Source organism: Cherax quadricarinatus, chromosome 5, assembly GCF_038502225.1.
Source record: "Cherax quadricarinatus isolate ZL_2023a chromosome 5, ASM3850222v1, whole genome shotgun sequence".
Taxonomy (NCBI): domain Eukaryota; kingdom Metazoa; phylum Arthropoda; class Malacostraca; order Decapoda; family Parastacidae; genus Cherax; species Cherax quadricarinatus.
Genome location: NC_091296.1, coordinates 74,689,848 through 74,713,522, shown reverse-complemented (window position 1 = coordinate 74,713,522; position 23,675 = coordinate 74,689,848). Strand labels below are relative to the sequence as shown.

The 23,675-nt window shown below is 37.2% G+C and overlaps 1 protein-coding gene across 4 annotated transcripts in view; it reads left to right on the top strand.

Moving 5' to 3' along the window:
- LOC128685110 (VPS35 endosomal protein-sorting factor-like) overlaps positions 1-23,675 on the top strand; it is a 102,189-nt gene that overhangs the window by 36,920 nt on the left and 41,594 nt on the right. For all 4 annotated transcript variants that reach the window (XM_070104332.1, XM_070104320.1, XM_070104325.1 and 1 more), the window contains 3 exons: positions 12,241-12,288; positions 16,687-16,886; positions 22,371-22,501. In XM_070104332.1, the coding sequence (XP_069960433.1) occupies positions 12,241-12,288; positions 16,687-16,886; positions 22,371-22,501 (379 nt within the window). The remainder of the gene's footprint in view (positions 1-12,240; positions 12,289-16,686; positions 16,887-22,370; positions 22,502-23,675) is intronic.

Here is a 23,675-nt window from a genome sequence, read left to right as displayed (position 1 = left end):
GTCTCCATTCACTCCTATCAAACACGCTCACGCATGCCTGCTGGAAGTCCAAGCCCCTCGCACACAAAACCTCCTTTACCCCCTCCCTCCAACCCTTCCTAGGCCGACCCCTACCCCGCCTTCCTTCCACTACAGACTGATACACTCTTGAAGTCATTCTGTTTCGCTCCATTCTCTCTACATGTCCGAACCACCTCAACAACCCTTCCTCAGCCCTCTGGACAACAGTTTTGGTAATCCCGCACCTCCTCCTAACTTCCAAACTACGAATTCTCTGCATTATATTCACACCACACATTGCCCTCAGACATGACATCTCCACTGCCTCCAGCCTTCTCCTCGCTGCAACATTCATCACCCATGCTTCACACCCATATAAGAGCGTTGGTAAAACTATACTCTCATACATTCCCCTCTTTGCCTCCAAGGACAAAGTTCTTTGTCTCCACAGACTCCTAAGTGCACCACTCACTCTTTTTCCCTCATCAATTCTATGATTCACCTCATCTTTCATAGACCCATCCGCTGACACGTCCACTCCCAAATATCTGAATACGTTCACCTCCTCCATACTCTCTCCCTCCAATCTGATATTCAATCTTTCATCACCTAATCTTTTTGTTATCCTCATAACCTTACTCTTTCCTGTATTCACCTTTAATTTTCTTCTTTTGCACACCCTACCAAATTCATCCACCAATCTCTGCAACTTCTCTTCAGAATCTCCCAAGAGCACAGTGTCATCAGCAAAGAGCAGCTGTGACAACTCCCACTTTGTGTGTGATTCTTTATCTTTTAACTCCACGCCTCTTGCCAAGACCCTCGCATTTACTTCTCTTACAACCCCATCTATAAATATATTAAACAACCACGGTGACATCACACATCCTTGTCTAAGGCCTACTTTTACTGGGAAAAAATTTCCCTCTTTCCTACATACTCTAACTTGAGCCTCACTATCCTCGTAAAAACTCTTCACTGCTTTCAGTAACCTACCTCCTACACCATACACTTGCAACATCTGCCACATATTTATATTCATAAATTTATGAATAAGAAAGAATTAATCCATATTCAAAATTTATCTTTTTGAATCTAAGAAAATTCTGAATTACAAAGCACCAAATAAGAGTGATATAATTAATATTGACTTAAGAAATACAAAATCAGTCAGGAAACCTTCTTTCTAGAAATGAGGCGGAAGTAGGCATAAACCATGTACAGAAATGCCTGTTTGTTTAAGCGTCCCCATGAGAACATTACACTAACATTTGGAGCGTTTGGGCAATGCAGCAGTTAAATTGTTGATATGTATTTTGCTCTTGGGATTAGCTGTGCTGTGATGGAGAACATTCTTTTGTATCAAAATTAGGGTTATTAAAATATACAATATTATGGTGAGTGGAAGTGTGTATCTGAAATACACATTATGCAAAAATCTACTGTATTAGTGATGAATTAATTGTTGACATGATTTAGTAATTATTGTAATTTTATATTAATATGTACAGTTGTTTTGTATTCATAATAGAATAAAAGCATCTTTTGTTAAGTCATGTCTTAACTATGCAATGGAATATAAATGATTGCTTCACTGTGCAAATGAATGAAATCTATTATGATCATATTTTTATATCTTATCAGCTTGTGTTAGTGTGTCAAATATATAGAAGATAACACAGCTGTGACTGAAACCACAGTGACCGAACACCCAAATCATAGGCTGCTGTAGTCCAAAAAATGCTTTCTTTATGCTGCTTTTAAACCTTGTTGTTCTCTTAAGTTCTAACTGCCATTAGTATTGCTGCTAATATGAAGAAGCAAAATGTATCTGAGGGACCATGCATGATCATTATAGCACTATTGTTTTGTAAATAAAGCCAAAAAATTAGGTATCCTAGTTATTTTTGTTATGTATTTGCAAGCTCTACATAAATTGTTGTGTTGTTATTGAACAGCATTTAGATATTGGTGTTTGCTTCTTATGTATGAGTAAAGATTTAGAGACAAATTTGAAAATGGGGGTATCTTCTTTAGGAAATATAGACTATGTTCAAAATATTATGTGTTAGCATTGCCTTGCATGCATCCAAGTGCTTCAGTAACAGAATAATATATATATTCCTTTCTTTAATTGGTATTTTATTGAATTTTCTAAAAGCAAACAATACTCATCCAGTTTTCAGTATATAGTAAGTGCTTAACTGGTTTATTCAGATCCACTATCCAAGGCCAAGGAAATATTCATTTGGTTACCCATTAAGTTACTGGCCAGACCCTATGGTGCCTAACCTGATTTAAGTACTGAAAAACACACACGGGTTCAGTGATTCCCGTAAATATGATGACAATTATATTTAGCATGTGTCTGTGATTCACACTGAGCAAAGTGCACAGAGGTCTTTTTAATTTGATCTTGGCTGAAGTGCAGTGCAGACAAGGAGCTTCTTAATTGTCATTTCTGTGTGGAAAAGCTTCCTGTCACTTGTGAGAATCTCATCAAATGACTATAGCCATTGTTATTAAATTTTTATTTTTATTCAGACATAACCACTGTCGATTTAGCATTTCCCCATGATTATAACAGTGATATGATTTTGAGTTGAATACACACATGTAAGATTAAGAATACACATTTTTATGTATTAATGACAGCTAAGAAATCTTCATTTTAATTCAATACTGGATGTACCATATGCTCTACTGTATTAAGTTGGAATTCATTGATGGTAATTGGAGCTTTGTAGCATTATTACAGTGTTGGAAATAAGGCTATAAAAAGTAATATACATACTTAAGAGAGGAAGTGATTTTAGAAGTTAATGCCCCTTTCACCATAAATTCAAAATATGTACTTCAAAAATTGGCTTTTAGATTGATGAAACTTTAATACCTGCTATGCCATGTGTATATGGTACTGTATATGCAAAATACATGTAATAAAAGTGTAAAATAGAAAAAATTGAAAAGCACTGCAGTACTGTATTATGCAGAATTCAAGTTTAGATTCACAACTTTTATAATTCTACAAAGATAGTATGCATACAGTACTTGAAACATTTCAGCTGCACATTTGAACATAAATCAACAAAACCGAAGTTAGTAAGAAAATATTTAATACAGTGGAACCCCGGATTTTGTACTTAATCCATTCCAGAAGGTCGGTCTCAATCTGAAACATACGAAAACCAAAGTAATATTTCCCATAAGAAATAATGTATGTAAATACAATTAATCTGTTCCAGACACTCGAAAATATGTATGTAAAACTATAGTTTTACATACAGAAAACAATGAGAAATAAATATAAATGACTAATTTTAATGATAAATGAACATTACATACATACCTTCATTGAAGACTCTTGTTGTCATATTGAAGAAGGCGAGGAGGGGAGAGGGAGTTGAGGTTATTGTTTGGAAGAGGAATCCCCCTCCATAAACACAGGTATAAAAGCCCTCTCTGGGGTTACTTCTCTTCTTTGTCTTTTACTGGCACTGGACCCCTGTCATACTAAAAACTGTCCAGAGATCTCTGTTTCTGGCGTCTCTTTAAGATTTACCTAAAATGGGACGAAGTATTGACACTGAACATGTTGCAGATACAGCTTGTATCAGCTTGGTCAGGGTAATATTTTTCAACAAAAATTTGCAACTCATTCCACTTTGCACACATGTCCTTAATCACTGAAGAAAGCACCTTCTTCCTTCTCTCTCCCTCCTCCTCTGAAGCAATTTCCTCATACATCCTGTCAAACTCGGCTAAACGTATACCACTTTCGTATTTTTCTACTATCTCTTTCTTGAATTCTATCATGTTTTTCACCTTCTTTACCAGAGGGCTTGCACTAGGAACTTTCTTTGGGCCCATGGCGGCTTATTTCAAAGTCGCAATCAATAAACAAGCACAAAAATTGCGAAATGTTTCAGATGAATGCTCACTCAATCAGTGACAGAGCTTGACTGAGACATGTACACATGAGAGTGGCGGCGTCCCGGGGAGGCAGACGCATCTGATACATACAATTTCTGGATGGTGGTACGAAATCCGAACCAAAATTTCACCCAAAAAAGTGTTCTAAATCCAAATTGTACGATATTTGGACTGTACGAAAACCAGAGTTCCACTGTATTCATGTGGAATAAAAAGTTACAATACCACGGCTGGAATAATTATTGTTAATGGTCCTAGTCGGATTGAAATGTCATCGTAAGTTTCAGTCTCCTCTGTGTGAGTTATGTGTATATTTAATATTCACAATTTTGAGATACAAGTTCAAGTACCATATAATGGCAATAACATGCATAAAGAGTGTTTCAAACAATGATATTGTGTACTTCTATGTAAATTTCTCTGTTGCATATTAGAACCTTTTTACAAGTTCTGTGTAACTAATGTGTGATATAGCACTATAAATCCATGTTGATATAGGAATCCTGCAGATTTTTAAAACTCCCATATTCAGGAGCAAGGCTGTGTCCATGGAACTAATCATGATGTTACTTGAGAGACCCAGTAGTGCCTGCCCTGACTAACAGAATGACTTCCAGATCATCATCATAGTATTAGGTATAATAAGACAGAATAGCATAATCCTTTGTTTGTTTGGAACTAGTGTTATGCATAAAAGAAGAATAGCTTTGCTTCTAGTATGTGCTTAATCAGTACAGCTCTTGTGCTTTTGTTGCTTATCAATTTTGTTGTATAGGCATTCACTATTGTATCATTAAAGAAAAGGTAGGTGAAGAAAAATAATGGATGTGCTGTCGAGATAATTATGGGAAATGTAAATTCTAATACAGTAGGTGTATTTTAAAATATGGAAAACTACTTTTTCTAGAGAATTCCACGAACAGCTAAAAGGAATAACAGCTTGTTAGTATAACCTCTGTAACACCAGAAATAGACTGATGAATTAACGTTTACCTGGTGCATCACCAGTTTGCATTTTCCTGTATACATACACTTCCTGTATTATCTGCATCACTCAGTGCTGAAATCTTTTCTAATCAAAAGAGCCTGACAAGCAACAGCTCGCAAGGGAATGTGGCTGACAACATGGTTCATGAAATTTTCTACTGAAAATAGTTTTTCATGCTTTAGCTCATTATATTCTGTGTTTAGTGTCTTGTACTAGACATAGAAATCCTGCCACCAGCACCCAAAATCAGGAAGGAGGCAGATTAAAATCTTAAGGAAGATATACTCAAATTACAGAGTAACTTAGAAAACACTCAACCTATGATGTGGGCTATTCATAAAACTGAATTGCTATGTAAACACATTGGTGTGGATGAAAGTAAAGGATCTCATACATGGGCCCAAGGTAAACCCCTGCATCCTGAAATAGGATTTTCTTCAATTCATCTTTCTGCTAGCCTGGAAAATCCTGATCACCGCAAACATACACACATTGATCAAAATCAAAGTGAAATTTCATTTCCAAGAATTACTGGATACTAATTCAGCTCTGGACTTACTTTATGTACATTCTAAGGAAAGTCTTGTTATGTGAAGCATTTTTGGCAGATTAAAACAAGTACATGCATGTATGAACCACCTAATACCGTACATATACAGTATTTCGATAAGGATTATAATATACATTGTATGAGACAGTTTAGCATGAACAATTTCTATACAGTATAAAGTGGTTTAGAGTGGGAAGGTAGCAGCTGAACAAGCTAGTGGTATAAAATACTATTAACAAAATAAAAGTTTTTTGTTACATTTTAAATAATAAATCAAGTTCAAGTGATTTTTCTACAGTGTTTTTGAAGCTTCTATGTTGGTAGGTTAGAGTTCGTTGGATGCTTCAGATAGGTTGTTGCAAATTTTGGGTCCTTTGATTTGCATTGTGTGTTTACTCTGGTTGAGTCATACATGTTATATATCAAAGTTATCTCTATTTCCAGTGTTATGCCTATTTGATGTGTTGCAGCTCTCCAGGAATTGTTTTATCTTGGGGTTAATATTTGTATTGAGTATATATGCACAGTAGTACGTGTGGATATATTGTATGGAGAGTAGGTTCAGATATTTGAATAGTTGAAAGAGAGGCTCTCTGTAATCAGACTGAGTGATTGTTCTAGCCATTTTTTTTTTTGGGGGGGGGAGAGGTTATGATTGGTTTCCTATGATTTGTTATTGTAGATTCTTCATGCACATGTACTATAGGTGTAGTATGGGTAGCTTCAAGATTAGTAATGAGTAAACAATGTTAGTTGTGGTATATATTAGCACATTCTTGAAAGAATGCCCACTGCTTTACAAATTTTCCTAGATATATATTGTATGTGTTTGTTAAATTTAAATTTGTTGTCATGGTTGAATACTCAAGAATTTTCTCCTCATATTGTGTGTGTGTGTGTGTGTGTGTGTGTGTGTGTGTGTGTGTGTGTGTGTGTGTGTGTGTGTCTGTCTGTCTGTCTGTCTGTGTGTGTGTGTGTGTGTGTGTCTGTCTGTGTGTCTGTGTGTGTGTGTGTGTGTGTGTGTGTGTGTGTGTGTGTGTGTGTGTGTGTGTGTCTGTGTGTGTGTCTGTGTCAGTGTGTGTGTGTCTGTGTGTGTGTCAGTGTGTGTGTGTGTGTGTGTGTGTCTGTGTCTGTCTGTCTGTGTTTGTGTTATTTATCTTTGTTTAGTTCTGTATTTACAGCTTTATTCCCAAACATTATATTATCAATCTTATCTATATTGAGAGTTGATTTATTTGTTGCCATCCAAACCAATATCTATTCTCATTCAACACTGACTATGTTGCATAAGAAGTTAGTCTGTTGCAGGAGAGAGATCTTTATTACTGCTACAATGTTTTATTCAGGGCCGACATTATTAGGTATATAAGAAACACAACAAAACACTGCAATAATATGTGTTTCAGCACTCAACGAGCATTTTCTTTTATTGCACTTAAAGATACTGTACTGTTTATATTGGCCTGTTACACAGTTTGAATATTTTCACCATTATTTACAGTTTGCTTATTTTCTTTATTTGAATAATTATTATTTTATTCTACCCTACCCTGCAGCACTGTATGACCATTATGGGTTCAGCACTTAGTTGTGATTATAATAATAATTATTTTATTATCTCTTTATATCCTGAATATACTATAAGAGGCACACCTCATTTAGTAATGAAAAACATTAGACTTTTAATCAACACTATAAGAGATCAGCATTATTCCTTGTAAATACAGTGGTACCTTGACTTACGAGTTTAATTCGTTCCGTGATTGAGCTCCTAACTCAATTTGCTTGTACATGTAGTAATTTTTTTTTTTTTTTTATTATCACACTGGCCGATTCCCACCAAGGCAGGGTGGCCCGAAAAAGAAAAACTTTCACCATCATTCACTCCACATGTATATCAAATCAATTTTCCTCAATGAAATTAATTGAAATGCCATTAATTCATTCCAGCCCTCAGAAAAACCACCCCAGTTTTTTGTTACGGATTTTTAAATAAAAAATGTATTTATAAATAAGACATATTGTATAAAAACATAATAAAAGAGAATGTAAAGAAATAAACTGGTTTTATGAAGTGTAATTTACCTTGGAGATCGGACGACTTGGGCTAATGGGAGAAGCTGGCGGAGGTAGAGGCTGGAAAAGATAGGCAGAGAAGATAGGCTTTAGTAGTGAAGAGTGTAACAAGTAATTTCAGCAATTAATCACTGAAATTGCTTGCTACACTCTTCATTACTCCACCCACCACCTTCACTACTCCACCCACCACCTTCACTACTCCACCCACCACCCTTACTACTCCACCCACCACCACAACTGCTCCACCCACCACCATCTCTACATCCACCACCATCACTACACCCACCACCATCACTACACCCACCACCATCACTACACCCACCACCTTCGCTACTCCACCCACCACCTTCACTACTCCACCCACCTTCACTACTCCACCCACCACCTTCACTACTCCACCCACCACCCTCGCTACTCTGCCCACCACCATCACTACTCCATCCACCACCATCACTACAACCACCACCTTCACTATTCCACCCACCACCCTCACTACTGCACCCACCACCATGACTACTCCACCAACCACTATCAGTACTCCACCCACCTCAATGCTTCTGGAAAAACTCGGAGTGTTGAAATAGAGGTTACCTCTTCCCCGGGTTTATAGGAGAACCAAACAAGGGACGAGATGCCTCACTACAGTCTGGAATTAGTGTGGGAGTACAGTATTATCTTTCCAGTTACGTCTTGGAAGAGCATGTGGGATAGGATGAAGTACCTGACATTCCTCTGGGTAGAGAGTTGGATTTGACTTCAGATCTTCTTCTTTCAACAAACCGGCCGTATCCCACCAAGACAGGGTGGCCCAAAAAGAAAAACGAAACTTTCTCTTTTTAAATTTAGTAATTTATACAGGAGAAGGGGTTACTAGCCCTTTGCTCGACTTCAGATACGCCGCCAAGTAGTGGCAGCGTGTCTGAAGCTCACATGTAACTTTGATTTTGGCTCACAACTCAAAGCAAAAAATCAACCAAGTGACGGCTCGTAACTCGGAAAACTCATAAGTTGGGGCACTCATAAGTCAAGGTATCACTGTATGTGAGTGGTCAGATAGATGATGATAACTATATACATTGTAGGTAGTAGGTTGGTAGACAGCAACCGCCCAGGGAGGTACTACCGTCCTGCCTAGTGAGTGTAAAACGGAATCCTGTAATTGTTTTACATGATGGTAGGATTGCTGGTGTCTTTTTTTCTGTTTCTTAAACATGCAAGATTTCAGGTACGTCTTGCTACTTCTACTTACACTTAGGTCACACTACACATACATATACAAGCATATATATACACACCCCTCTGGGTTTTCTTCTATTTTCTTTCTAATTCTTGTTCTTGTTTATTTCCTCTTATCTCCATGGGAAAGTGGAACAGAATTCTTCCTCCGTAAGCCATGCGTGTTGTAAGAGGCAACTAAAATGCTGGGAGCAAGGGCCTAGTAACCCCTTCTCCTGTATAAATTACTAAATTTAAAAAGAGAAACTTTTGTTTTTCTTTTTGGGCCACCCTGCCTTGGTGGGATATGGCCAGTTTATTGAAAAAAAAAAAAATATATATATACATGTACAGTGGACCCTCACCTAAAGATATTAATTGGTACCCGAGAACTATTATCATTAGGCGAGTTTTTTAGTGTTAGCCAAGGCAAAAGTTAGCGTTAAAATGTATCGTTAGGCGAATTTAACGTTATGCGATGCGTTCGTTAGGCGAGGGTCCCCTTTATATCGTAACATCATTTCCAGCTATGTGAGCAGCCAAGGATCATGATTTCTTAATACATACATGTATCATTGTAGCATTTCTAGTGAAAGATTACTAAAAACCGTTAACAGATTTATGAGGATATTGAGGCTCAGTTTAGGGTATGATGGAGAGGGAGATTATTTTCCGGTAAAGTAGACCTGTCTGACCTATCATGTCTGAGCACCTCTGCAACATACCCTGCCTCAGCGGGAAACAGCCATGTTAAAAAAAGAAAGTAGACTTTGGACAAGGATGCATGAAGTCACCATGGTTGTTTAATACTGGACTCAGATATGAGATATGCACCTTACTACATGTACACCTAGAATGGAACCAGCTTATAAATAACAACCAGCACTGATTCATGGAAGGTAAATCCTGTGTCACAAACCTACTGGAATTTTATGACAAGGTAATGGAAATAAGACGAGAGAGAGGGGTGGGTAGATTGCATTTTCTTGGACTGCAAGAAGGCCTTTGACACAGTTCCTCACAATGCAGTGCAAGGGCACTGCATTGGATCAGAGAATATCTGACAGGGAGGCAACAATGAGTCACGGTGCGTGATGAGGTATCACAGTGGGTGCCTGTGACGAGTGGGGTTCCACAGGAGTCAGTCCTAGGACCAGTGCTATTTTTGGTATATGTGAATGACATGATGGAAGGGTTAGACTCAGAAGTGTCCCTGTTCACAGATGATGTGAAGTTAATGAGGAGAATTAAATCAGATGAGGATCAGGCATGACTACAAAGAGACCTGGACAAGCTGGATGCGTGGTCCAGCAACTGGCTCCTCAAATTTAACCCCACCAAATGCAAAGTCATGAAGATCAGGGGAGGGCAAAGAAGACTGCAGACAGAGTATAGGCTAGGTGGCCAAAGACTGCAAACCTCACTCAAGGAAAAAGATCTTGGGGTGAGTAAAATACTGAGCACATCTCCTGAAGCACACATCAACCAGATAACTGCTGCAGCATCTGGGCGTCTGGCAAACCTGAGAATAGCATTCCGATACCTCAGTAAGGAATCGTTCAAAACTCTGTACACCGTGTATGTCAGGCCCATACTGGAGTATGCAGCACTAGTTTGGAACCCACACCTGGTCAAGCACGTCAAGAGGATAGAGAGAGTGCAAAGGTTTGTAACAAGGCTAGTTCCAGAGCTAAGGGGAATGTCACACGAAGTAAGGTAAAGGGAAATCAACCTGACGACACTGGAGGACAGGAGGGTTAGAGGAGACATGATAATGACATACAAAATACTCAGAGGAATAGATAAGGTGGACAGAGATAGGATGTTCCAGAGATGGGACTCAGAAACAAGGGGTCACACTTCAAAGTTGAAGACTCAGATGAGTCAAAGAGATGTTAGGCAGTATTCTTTAGTCATAGAGTTGTCAGGAAGTGGAATAATCTGGCAAGTGATGTAGTAGAGGCAAGAACCATACATAGTTTTAAGACAAGGTATGATAAAGCTCATGGAGCAGGGAGAGAGAGGACCTAGTAGCAATCAGTGAAGAGGCAGGGCTAGGAGCTATGTCTCGACCCCTGAAATCACAAATAGGTGAGTACATCCTGTACAAGTGTGTGAGGGATGAAGAAACATCATACTCATAGTTGTCTTAGATGCAAGAAAATATCATATAAGTAAAATAAAATAAAATAGCTTAAAATAAAATCTCTATTTCTATTAAACAGACATAGTAGTTAAAGTAGTTAGATTTACATATGTAGTTAGAGTTTTGATACATATACAGTTTAATATAAATGTATGTTCAAAAGAAAGCCTCTAATTATGTGAAGCATTTCAGGCAAACTGATCCCAAGACTTCCATACTACTTAATCATAATCAGATAGTATAGTCAGAGAGCATAGTCAGAGAGCATAGTAAGAATAAGTGGAAATGATTATCAGAATGTGCACATGGAGACAAGTTGTGACTTCAGTAGCTGGCATCCAAACTTTGTACATTGATCTGACAAATAACCCAAATAACTGAATGTAAATAATGCAGACTAACGGAAATGGTACTAGACATTGTAAGCATGATACTGCTCATCATTACTCTAACTCTGCACCAGCCTGTTAACAATGAAATTCATTTAACAGAGATATAAAGACAATATGGCTCTGAAACTGCTGTTGGCTTTTGCAGACAAGCCTCTTTGGGGGTTCTGGTTGTCTTCTACATGATCCAATAGCTGTACTACACACACTAGTCTTAAGCTGTCAATGATCAGTTAAGTTTCATGCCCATGAAGATAAACTTTAAAAAGACTTGAGCTTAATAGCTTCGTCTTTTTTTTTTTTATCAAATTTCTAAACTATGAATGTAGGTTGATAACTTGTTTTTGAAGGTTTTTAGAAAACCATTTTTCTCAGATTTGATGTTCCTTTGTGACTATTTTTTGCTCTCCCCTAACTTAGTTTCACTGTTAAGTATGTTTGATCCATAGTACACCTACCGTCCGACTTACGACCGAGTTCGGTTCCGAGAAACCGGTCGTAAGTCAAAATGGTCGTAAGTCGAACTTTACTACTGAATATCAACAAAACATTTTTGTAATGACTTTATTTTATTGTTTTATTTTGGTATTTCATGTTTTACTTTACTTTTTATGCTGTTAGTACTGTATTTTATACTGTAAGGTTTAGGATAAACACTGTGCACAACACAAATAGTTGTTATTTCCTAGAAATTTGGCATAAAAAACACGGTCGTAAGTCGAGTGGTCTTAAGTCGAGCAGGTCGTAAGTCGGATGGTAGGTGTAACTTATTAAAAGGATGAAGGATTTTCAAGTAAAGTTTTTTACTTACGTGCTTATGTAAATATTAGTTGTGTTAAACACTACAAGAGACAGTATCATTTCATAAATCCTTAGTTGCTTGCATGATACTATTATTTTTTGTTATACATTGTTTTATTATTTATCATTTTGTTAACAGGCGTTGTGAAGACCCAAACAGCCGTCACTGAGAGACATCGGACACCAGGTGAGACAAGAGCACGTAAACTGGGAGTTAATATTGTTCTGTCATACATATTTTAAAGGAATATTTTTTATATTGTACATTTTGTATGGTAAAGAATAGACAGTGTGTTTAATAACTTGATATACATATCTAAGTTTTGTCTCTAATTGTTGGTTTGTATAGCTTTTCTTGTTTGCTACACAAACACAAATTTCTTGGTGTACCTCGGTAAAGGGTTTCTGTTTTTGTTTTGTTCATTACTTCTGTTTTTTTACTCATGTGTTATTACATTCATCCTTCTCTAACCATACCATGGGCGGGATTTGAACCCGCGGTCAGAGTCTCAAAACTCCAGACCGTCGCGTTAGCCACTGAGACTCTCTGACCGCGGATTCAAATCCCGCCCGTGGTATGGTTTGTTTGCAGTCGTGTCATTATGATTTCGTGAGTCATCCTTCTCTAAATTTTAAGATTGCAGATTTTCCAAACTTGCAGAGCAAATGATTAAACAGCAGCAGCTGAAATAAATCCTGTGAAAAAGGCATTGTGACTATATTACCTACATAGCTACATCAGATTTCATTGTTGTATATTGTGAGTAGCGGACTATGGTAGATTTTTAATGTAAGAGTCATGTCCATCAAGTAATATTGTCTCCCCAAGTTAGGCTAATGTAAGAATATTAACCAAGATTCAAGTGTTATAAAAATTTTACAACATACAATGCTTGTCTAAACATATTGCAGAAACATGTTTTATTTATATAAATTATGTTTTTTCTTAATTGGACATCTCCTAAAGGTTAAATATTGACATTTGACACATTCAGTGGTCTGTTGGAAGAAATCCCTTGAAGATCATCGGTTAATCTAATTAATGAAATTACTCCTTTTTATTTATCTTAAGGTGATTCATCAGTATAATAATGAGTATTATTACTTTAGTTCAGGTTCTTAATGATGAAGAATAAAGAAAACATGAAATTTTATGATGTAACTCTGACTTATTTTTTATCTTGGAATTTAAAGTTAGCATGATCAGTTTTTTTATTATTATTGTCAATTAATGACATAATATGAACTAATAAATGATATCCATAATTTACAGGACATTCAAATAAACAAAATTTACTTTAAAAGCATGCATAAACACAGTTCAATAATCTGAAAATCCCATAGTATGCACAACACTGCAGGTAAATTTAAAGATTTAATGCTAGTTAATGGTATTAGTTTACCTGGTTGAGTTGCTTAAAACTAGGACTTAACACTACTTGATATTACATAGTCAAGAACTAGATTATTTAAATGCTAAACTTAATTAATATGATATGTTATATGAAGAGATACTAATCCTTATTAGATTTCCAATTTTGGTTAACCCTTTGACTGTCGCAGGCCCCTTTCTGAAACTGTCATTTTATGTCGCAAAATTTTTGAAAAAAAAAAATTATTTTTTCTTATGAAATGATAGAGAATCTTCTCCCGATGGTAATGACACCAAAAGTTCGAAATTTGGTCAAAAACTCAGGGAATTACACTCCCACGAAGTTAGCGGTCTCAGCGACATATACATATCGGCGATTTCGCCGACTTTGAGCCCTGTTTTTAGCCAATTTCGTTGTTCCAGTTGACCAAACTCATAGCTATTTCTTTAGAACTCCATTTTATCTATCAGTTGAGTACAAGAAACCGCCCATTTACTGATTTGAACTACCCAATAAAGTGGTCAGAAATTGGCAATTTGGCCAATTTCATGCAAATAAAAAAAGATGCCAATTTGAAAATAGGGTCCAGAATAAACAAGGTAGACATTCTTGGCACTAAAATAACATATCCTCTGTTCATTAGTCACATCTCTAGGCCCCTCTTATATTACTATTGCTTTCTATTTTGATTTTTATTCATACAAAAAAATACAAAATTTACTGGTATGCAGACTACTGCATTATTTTAAAAATGGTATAAATAATATCAGTGCACTAGTGAAAGAATATTAGACTCCCCAGTTGACGTGTATTGGACGTGTGGTGTGATTTGCTTACTCCTGAACATTGGTAAAAATCAAACATTTCCGCTACTTTGAGCTCAGTTTCAAGGTCGTTTTCATCGTGAAAGTAATGAAAATCATCTCTATTTCTGTAATATGTTTTCCATTTTATCACCTAAGACTATGAAAACGAGAATACAACGATAAATACTATACGAAAATACACCTCAAAGTCTGCGTTTTATTAAAAAAAAAACGGTCAGTTTTTTTTTTTCTCATTACGCACTGCATGCTGCAGGATTTTTTTTATGTGGTGCACACTAACCACACAGACCCATTCTCTCACATGTGGGCCTACCAGGTTTCTCCTGCTTGATTTGAAGCCGCTAGAATTTATGAGTACGTATATATACGTCAGAAACAGTGGCGCGTAAGATGTATTTATACGGCGTAAACAGTCAAAGGGTTAAAATAATTATTATAATTATATTATTATATCAATTATAAAATATCCGTATCAGTCAGTGGATAGATACTTCAGGCAGTTTCCTCATAAGGTTGGGTAGTAATGGTTCACTAGGCTACATGTATGTAATCTACCTTCATAGTTTATTGTTCCATGTCTGTGGAGAATTAAGGAAATATTGCAGTATTGTATTCATGTGATGGAAAGCTGACTTGTGATTTTGGGGAAAAGCTTACCTGTGATGAAAGTTAAGACACATGTGCAACATCTGGTTATCTTTATTGTAGACGTTTCGCCATCCAGTGGTTTTAAAGCCACTGGATGGCGAAACGTCTACAATAAAGATAACCAGATGTTGCACATGTGTCTTAACTTTTATCTTGTTGGTATTGTATACCTTTCTTGCACAACTTGCCTGTGATTTTTGGAGAAAACTTTGCTTGTTTTGATCATAATTTTTGATGTATGTACCTACATTGTAAATATTTTTGTTGGAGTAGTATGTATAATCTTTGACATAAAATTCAGTGATGGTTATTATGTTTCATTTTCATAAGTTTGCACATTAGTGATTAAGACCCTGGATAAGTTCTCAGCACTCACAAGAAGTCACCCAATACAGCATAAATAATGAAGTAAGACAGGTGTTTAGTACAGTATAATGATGGTTGTATATTTGTCTATGTACAATATAGTGTTACCTCTATGTTCTTGTGCAGTTTGTAAGTTTATCTTTCTCTGTACACATTGAGCTGTACAAAATGAGAAAGCAAGTGGACAGAACTTAGAAATACAGGTAAGTGTAAGCCCAACATGGATTGAAAAATAAAACAATGTGTAGAAAGGATATGCATATTCTAGGTAGCCTCTTGGGCAGGTCTCTGGTCATCTGAGCAGGTCTCTGGTCATCTGAGCAGGTCTCTGGTCATCTGAGCAGGTCTCTGGTCATCTGAGTGGGTCTCAGGTCATCTGGGCAGGTCTCTGGTCATCTGGGCAGGTCTCTGGTCATCTGAGCAGGTCTCTGGTCATCTGAGTGGGTCTCTGGTCATCTGGGCAGGTCTCTGGTCATCTGAGCAGGTCTCTGGTCATCTGAGCAGGTCTCTGGTCATCTGAGCAGGTCTCTGGCCATCTGAGCAGGTCTCTGGTCATCTGAGCAGGTCTCTGGTCATCTGAGCAGATCTCTGGTCATCTTGAGTTACACTTTATGCCATCATCTGTAACAACTAGTTGGAGAATAGTAACATCTATTTCTCATATTAATGATATATAATATTGACAAGATGCTTTAGACACATGCAACACCTGGATATATTTATTTTATTTCAAAATTAAGATACCTAGGTGATGAACATGTTTACTCATAGTTATTCCTGGTGTTCAAATATTGTGTAGAGAGTTTCATTTTTGCTTTTTACATTAATGAATTGACAGGTGAAGAGATGTTATTCTACATAGCTCATTTCAAAGCCTAATTCCATTTAATGTATACTGGCACATCCATGTGCTGCCACCCATGGTAGTCAGTTAACACTGTTGTGAACAGGTGTAAGGAAACCTACCTGCAAACCATCTAGTTTGGTGGACCATCACAAACATGCAATTTGTATGCTTCAAAATTATTGCTGATTGACAACTCGGCATATGGAATTTTCTTCCTAGTTCTCTGGGTCTTGGTGAAGAGCCCTTGATCCAAGGATCTGGAGCTACCCTTCCCTTTCGTAGATCAAATGCAATACCCTCCAGTTTCCCAGATACTGCAGGACTACTGCAGTCTTAACACTTCCCCATGAATAAAATAATTTGCTCAGTGAATATAGAGGTGATTTTATAATGTGCATTAATTTCCGAAGATTTCTCTTGATGCCTAAAGTATAGAAATTAGAACACATTTCTCAATTTACAGTTTTATACAATATTCTTCAAAAATATTTCTGCTACTTTCAAATGATATTTGACTTTATCAGGTATGAGTGGCAGTGAAAGAATAAGAGCACGGTTGGAGCAGTTAGATACATTAGACGAGATGAGTGGAGGTGGTGTGGTGCGTGAAGTTGGAGGACTCACCCAGGAGGAGTTTACTCATCGTTTAAATGGCCTAAAACAAGAGTTGACTGAGGCGTGGCAATCTGATCAGCGTGTTAAAGCTCTCAAGATAGCTATCCAGGCTAGTACAATGCTATAATTTTGTGTTATAATAAGCATGTGTACTGTACAGCACTGGGTGCTTAACTCCAAAATGATCTTTTTGGGTGAACCCTTAAGCTAAATCATCAACGGGTAGTGTTTATAGCGTAGAGATTTGTCATTTTTCCACCACGTTACATTTGTTGTAAAATAACATACTAGAAATACTTCTTTTAAAACTTGATTGATACTATTACACTATCACATTAAAGAATGAGGGAGAATTCCTGCAATTACTGTAGGATTTTGGACATGCAAGTGAGTGGCATTTATAGAATCATAGCCATAGAAACTTAATATTAATATTAATCTGTTTTAGAACAGTGTTATGTGAGAGGCTGTATTCCATTTACAGTATTTTCTCTTTTAGGATTTTCTTTATACAGTATTGTAATTTTTGTATAAACATCATATTACTGTCTTTTGTCTGTCTCATAAATATGCAAGATTACAGGCATGTCTTGCTACTTCTACTTACACTTAGGTCACACTACACATACATGTACACATTTATTTATACACACTCATCTGAGTTTTCTTTGATTTTATCTTAATAGTTCTTGGTCTTATTACTTTTCCTTTAATATCCATGGGGAAGTGGAATAAGAATCTTTCCTCCGTAAGCCATGCGTGTTGTAAAAGTTAACTAAAATGCCGGGAACAATGGGCTAGTAACCCCTTTTCCTGTAAAGATTACTAAAAAGAATAAGAAGAAGAAAATTGTCAAAGTGGGAAGTCTGAATGTGCGTGGATGTTGTGCAGATGATAAGAAAGAGATGATTGTGGATGTTATGAATGAGAAGACGCTGGATGTCCTGGCTTTAAGTGAAACAAAGCTGAAGGGGGTGGGAGAGTTTCAGTGGAGAGGAATAAATGGGATTAGGTCAGGGGTTTCAAATAGAGTTAGAGCTAAAGAAGGAGTAGCAATAATGTTGAAGGATAAGCTATGGCAGGAAAAGAGGGACTATAAATGTATTAATTCAAGGATTATGTGGAGTAAAATAAAGATTGGATGTGAAAAGTGGGTTATAATAAGCGTGTATGCACCTGGAGAAGAGAGAAGTGTAGAGGAGAGAGAGAGATTTTGGGAAATGTTGAGTGAATGCGTGGGGAGTTTTGAATCAAGTGTGAGAGTAATGGTGGTTGGGGATTTCAATGCTAAAGTGGGTAAAAATGTTATGGAGGGAGTAGTAGGTAAATTTGGGGTGCCAGGGGTAAATGTAAATGGGGAGCCTTTAATTTAGCTATGTGTAGAAAGAGATTTGGTAATAAGTAATACATATTTTATGAAAAAGAGGATAAATAAATATACAAGGTATGATGTAGCACGTAATGAAAGTAGTTTATTAGATTATGTATTGGTGGATAAAAGGTTGATGGGTAGGCTCCAGGATGTAAATGTTTATAGAGGGGCAACTGATATATCGGATCATTATTTAGTTGTAGCTACAGTTAGAGTAAGAGGTAGATGGGAAAAGAGGAAGGTGGCAACAAGAAGTAGGAGGGAAGTGAAAGTGTATAAACTAAGGGAGGAGGAAGTTCAGGTGAGATATAAGCGACTATTGGCAGAAAGGTGGGCTAGTGCAAAGATGAGTAGTGGGGGGTTTGAAGAGGGTTGGAATAGTTTTAAAAATGCAGTATTAGAATGTGGGGCAGAAGTTTGTGGTTATAGGAGGGTGGGGGCAGGAGGAAAGAGGAGTGATTGGTGGAATGAAGAAGTAAAGGGTGTGATAAAAGAGAAAAAGGTAGCTTATGAGAGGTTTTTACAAAGCAGAAGTGTTATAAGAAGAGCAGAGTATATGGAGAGTAAAAGAAAGGTAAAGAGAGTGGTGAGAGAGTGCAAAAGGAGAGCAGATGATAGAGTGGGAGAGGCACTGTCAAGAAATTTTAATGAAAATAAGAAAAAATTTTGGAGTGAGTTAAACAAGTTAAGAAAGCCTAGGGAAAGTATGGATTTGTCAGTTAAAAACAGAGTAGGGGAGTTAGTAGATGGGGAGCTGGAGGTATTAGGTAGATGGCGAGAATATTTTGAGGAACTTTTAAATGTTAAGGAAGAAACAAAGGCAGTAATTTCCTGCACTGGTCAGGGAGGTATACCATCTTTTAGGAGTGAAGAAGAGCAGAATGTAAGTGTGGGGGAGGTACATGAGGCATTACGTAAAATGAAAGGGGGTAAAGCAGCTGGAACTGATGGGATCATAACAGAAATGTTAAAAGCAGGGGGGGATATAGTGTTGGAGTGGTTGGTACTTTTGTTTAATAAATGTATGAAAGAGGGGAAGGTACCTAGGGATTGGCGGAGAGCATGTATAGTCCCTTTATATAAAGGGAAAGGGGACAAAAGAGACTGTAAAAATTATAGAGGAATAAGTTTACTGAGTATACCAGGAAAAGTGTACAGTAGGGTTATAATTGAAAGAATTAGAGGTAAGACAGAATGTAGGATTGCGGATGAGCAAGGAGGTTTCAGAGTGGTTAGGGGATGTGTAGATCAAGTGTTTACATTGAAGCATATATGTGAACAGTATTTAGATAAAGGTAGGGAAGTTTTTATTGCATTTATGGATTTAGAAAAGGCATATGATAGAGTGGATAGAGGAGCAATGTGGCAGATGTTGCAAGTATATGGAATAGGTGGTAAGTTATTAAATGCTGTAAAGAGTTTTTATGAGGATAGTGTGGCTCAGGTTAGGGTGTGTAGAAGAGAGGGAGACTACTTCCCGGTAAAAATAGGTCTTAGACAGGGATGTGTAATGTCACCATGGTTGTTTAATATATTTATAGATGGGGTTGTAAAGGAAGTAAATGCTAGGGTGTTCGGGAGAGGGGTGGGATTAAATTTTGGGGAATCAAATTCAAAATGGGAATTGACACAGTTACTTTTTGCTGATGATACTGTGCTTATGGGAGATTCTAAAGAAAAATTGCAAAGGTTAGTGGATGAGTTTGGGAATGTGTGTAAAGGTAGAAAGTTGAAAGTGAACATAGAAAAGAGTAAGGTGATGAGGGTGTCAAATGATTTAGATAAAGAAAAATTGGATATCAAATTGGGGAGGAGGAGTATGGAAGAAGTGAATGTTTTCAGATACAGTGGACCCCCGGTTAACGATTTTAATCCGTGCAAGAGGGGTAATTGTTATGCGAAATAATCGTTATGTGAATGAATTTTCCCCATAAGAAATAATGGAAATAAAATTAATCCGTGCAAGACACCCAAAAGTATGAAAAAAAAATTTTTACCACATGAAATATACATTTTCCCACACACAAAGAGAAGGATACATGCACAATAATAGAGTAGTACATGCACAGTATATATTGTGCATGTACTAGTCTACTAAATGAATAAATGACACTTACCTTTATTGAAGATGCAGCAATGACTGATGAGACACTGTGTCCTGGGAGTTCCTTTTCCTCCTGAGTACTGTAGGTCCTGTTTGGCATTTTCTTCCAGAACAGGCCTTATCACACTGTGTATGCCACTACGATTCTTAAATCTCTCAAACCAACCTTTGCTGGCTTTAAATTCACCAATATGAGCACTAGTTCCAGGCATTTTTCCCTGTTCACCTGGGTGTTAGTCGACTTGTGTGGGTTGCATCCTGGGAGACAAGATTAAGGACCCCAATGGAAATAAGTTAGACAGTCTTCGATGACACTGACTTTTTTGGGTTATCCTGGGTGGCAAATCCTCTGGGGTTAATTGTTTCTTGGTATTCTCAATAAGCCACACCAACAACGGTGCTACAGCAGCAGCAGCAGCTGACAGTACTTGGGAGTTGACGTGTCGGCAGGGTGGATTTATGAAGGATGAGGTTAATCATAGAATTGATGAGGGAAAAAAGGTGAGTGGTGCGCACATTGGACGCGTCTTGAGGTATATGTGGAGTCAAAAAACATTATCTATGGAGGCAAAGAGGGGTCAAAAAACATTATCTATAATGTATGAAAGTATAGTAGTACCAATACTCTTATATGGGTGTGAAGCTTGGGTGGTAAATGCAGCAGCGAGGAGACAGTTGGAGGCAGTGGAGATGTCCTGTTTAAGGGCAATGTGTGGTGTAAATATTATGCAGAAAATTCGGAGTGTGGAAATTAGGAAAAGGTGTGGAGTTAATAAAAGTATTAGTCAGAGGGCAGAAGAGGGGTTGTTGAGGTGGTTTGGTCATTTAGAGAGAATGGATCAAAGTAGAATGACATGGAAAGCATATAAATCTATAGGGGAAGGAAGGCGGGGTAGGGGTCGTCCTCGAAAGGGTTGGAGAGAGGGGGTAAAGGAGGTTTTGTGGGCAAGGGGCTTGGACTTCCAGCAAGCGTGTGTGAGCGTGTTAGATAGGAGTGAATGGAGACGAATGGTACTTGGAACCTGACGATCTGTTGGAGTGTGAGCAGGGTAATATTTAGTGAAGGGATTCAGGGAAACCGGTTATTTTCATATAGTCGGACTTGAGTCCTGGAAATGGGAAGTACAATGCCTGCACTTTAAAGGAGGGGTTTGGGATATTGGCAGTTTGGAGGGATATGTTGTGTATCTTTATATGTGTATGCTTCTAGACTGTTGTATTCTGAGCACCTCTGCAAAAACAGTGATAATGTGTGAGTGTGGTGAAAGTGTTGAATGATGATGAAAGTATTTTCTTTTTGGGGATTTTCTTTCTTTTTTGGGTCACCCTGCCTCGGTGGGAGACGGCCAACTTGTTGAAAAAAAAAAAAATTACTGTATTTAAATTTTCAGTTTGCATTCTCATGTCCACCTTTTTCCTGGTTACATCAAGAAAATATATTTTGTATGAGACACCTTGGATTATGCTTAAATGTTCAAGTACAGTACTCTACTGTATTTTGTTCATGCTGTGAAATGAGAATACCATTGGGAAGAGCTATCAGAGGATGATATGTTAAAGATGACCAGCCACCAGGAGCAGGAGGATGAGGATGAGCAGCCCAAAGCCACACCTGCAGCCATTGTTAGGTCAGCCAATGAGGAGAAGGCTTAGTCAAATCCTGATGACCTACTCTCATCTTGACTGTCTATGTAATCTTTCTGGGCTTTTCTTCACCAGGCTTACATGAGATTAACACTACAACAACAGGAAAAAATATCTAGTTTTATGCAAAAAATATAATTGTAATATAGTTTTCCCTTCAATGTAATGTAAGTTTGTGTCATTTATTAATCATTATATCAAATGCATATTTCTAGAGCATGTTTATTTTTGTTAAAATCTGCTTAATATTATAAACTTTCTATTTCATTCCCCTCCAACCCAAACCTTTATTTTCCAGTGACTCTGTAGTTAATTTTAAATTTTTTTTGTGAGAATTTTTAAAGAACAAACACTCTGAGAAGAGTGAGATCATACTCTATACTTACTTGCGACTCTTTCGGTATGAAATGTTAGATATGAGTGGAAACTAGAGTGGAGCATTGTATTTTAATACTTGTTTTTTAATCTGACAGTGTGTGAAGTTACTAAGCCTTTCTGTCCCAGAGCATTTCTACCCTAGTAAGTTTGTTCTGGTGATAGATATCCTGGACACATTGGCTTCACTTGTCTATCAGCGACTCAAATTCAAGTCCCAGAGTGAGAAGTAAGCATAGTTAATAAAATATTAATTTGTTAAAAATATAGTAAGGTTTAAATACTATTCATTAACTTTGTTTAATCAAATATTTTCTTTCTTCTTCTTTCAGCAAACTGGCGGCAGTTTGGTTATTTAGAGAGAATGGATCAAAGTAGAATGACATGGAGAGCGTATAAATCTGTAGGGGAAGGAAAGTGGGGTAGGGGTTGTCCTCGAAAAGGTTGGAGGGAGGGGGTAAAGGAGGTTTTGTGGGTGAGGGGCTTGGACTTCCAGCAAGCGTGTGTGAGTGTGTTAGATAGGAGTGAATGGAAATGAATGGTATTTGGGACATGACGAGCTGTTGGAGTGTAAGCAGGGTAATATTTAGTGAAGGGATTCAGGGAAACCGGTTAAATATTTTTATATAGCCGGACTTAAGTCCTGGAAATGGGAAGTACAATGCCTGCACTTTAAAGGTGTGGTTTGGGATATTGGCAGTTTGGAGGGATATGTTGTGTATCTTTATACGTATATGCTTCTAAACTGTTGTATTTCTGAACACCTCTGCAAAAACAGTGATTATGTGTGAGTGAGGTAAAAGTGTTGAATGATGACGAAAGTATTTTCTTTTTGGGGATTTTCTTTCTTTTTTGGGTTACCTTGCCTCGGTGGGAGACGGCCGACTTGTTGGAAAAAAAAAAATGTGTGTGTGCCCTCAGGACCATTGTTAAAAATTTAGATAATATTTTTAATAATTTTAGAGCTTTCTTAAAAGTTAGTTTTACCTAGAGCAAAGTTTTGATTAAATTTGGTCTGCAAAGGTCCCAGTCTACTTTTTGGGAAGAAGTTTGTAAAGTTGAATTGCTTTGTTTTTTTTTTTTTTTTTTTTTTTTTTTTTTTTTTTTTGTGATATCTGAGTGTCACATCTGATAAGATTCAACCCTTCTAAGCTGATAACTTGATAATGCAACTTCTGAGTGGCTTCAAGCTTAATCTGCTTGTGTATTTTAGGATGTTGGTCTCTTTAAAAGGTTTAAATTAGAGTTGGACTGTGTAATATTCTAATTTATTATTTTGATTGAAGAAATTTGGATATTCATTTTCATATTATGACTTGAATGCCTCTTCTGATTTTCATCAAATCTTCAACTGTAATATTCATCTGCATTTTCAACTAAAATGTGACTAAAATGCTGGGAGC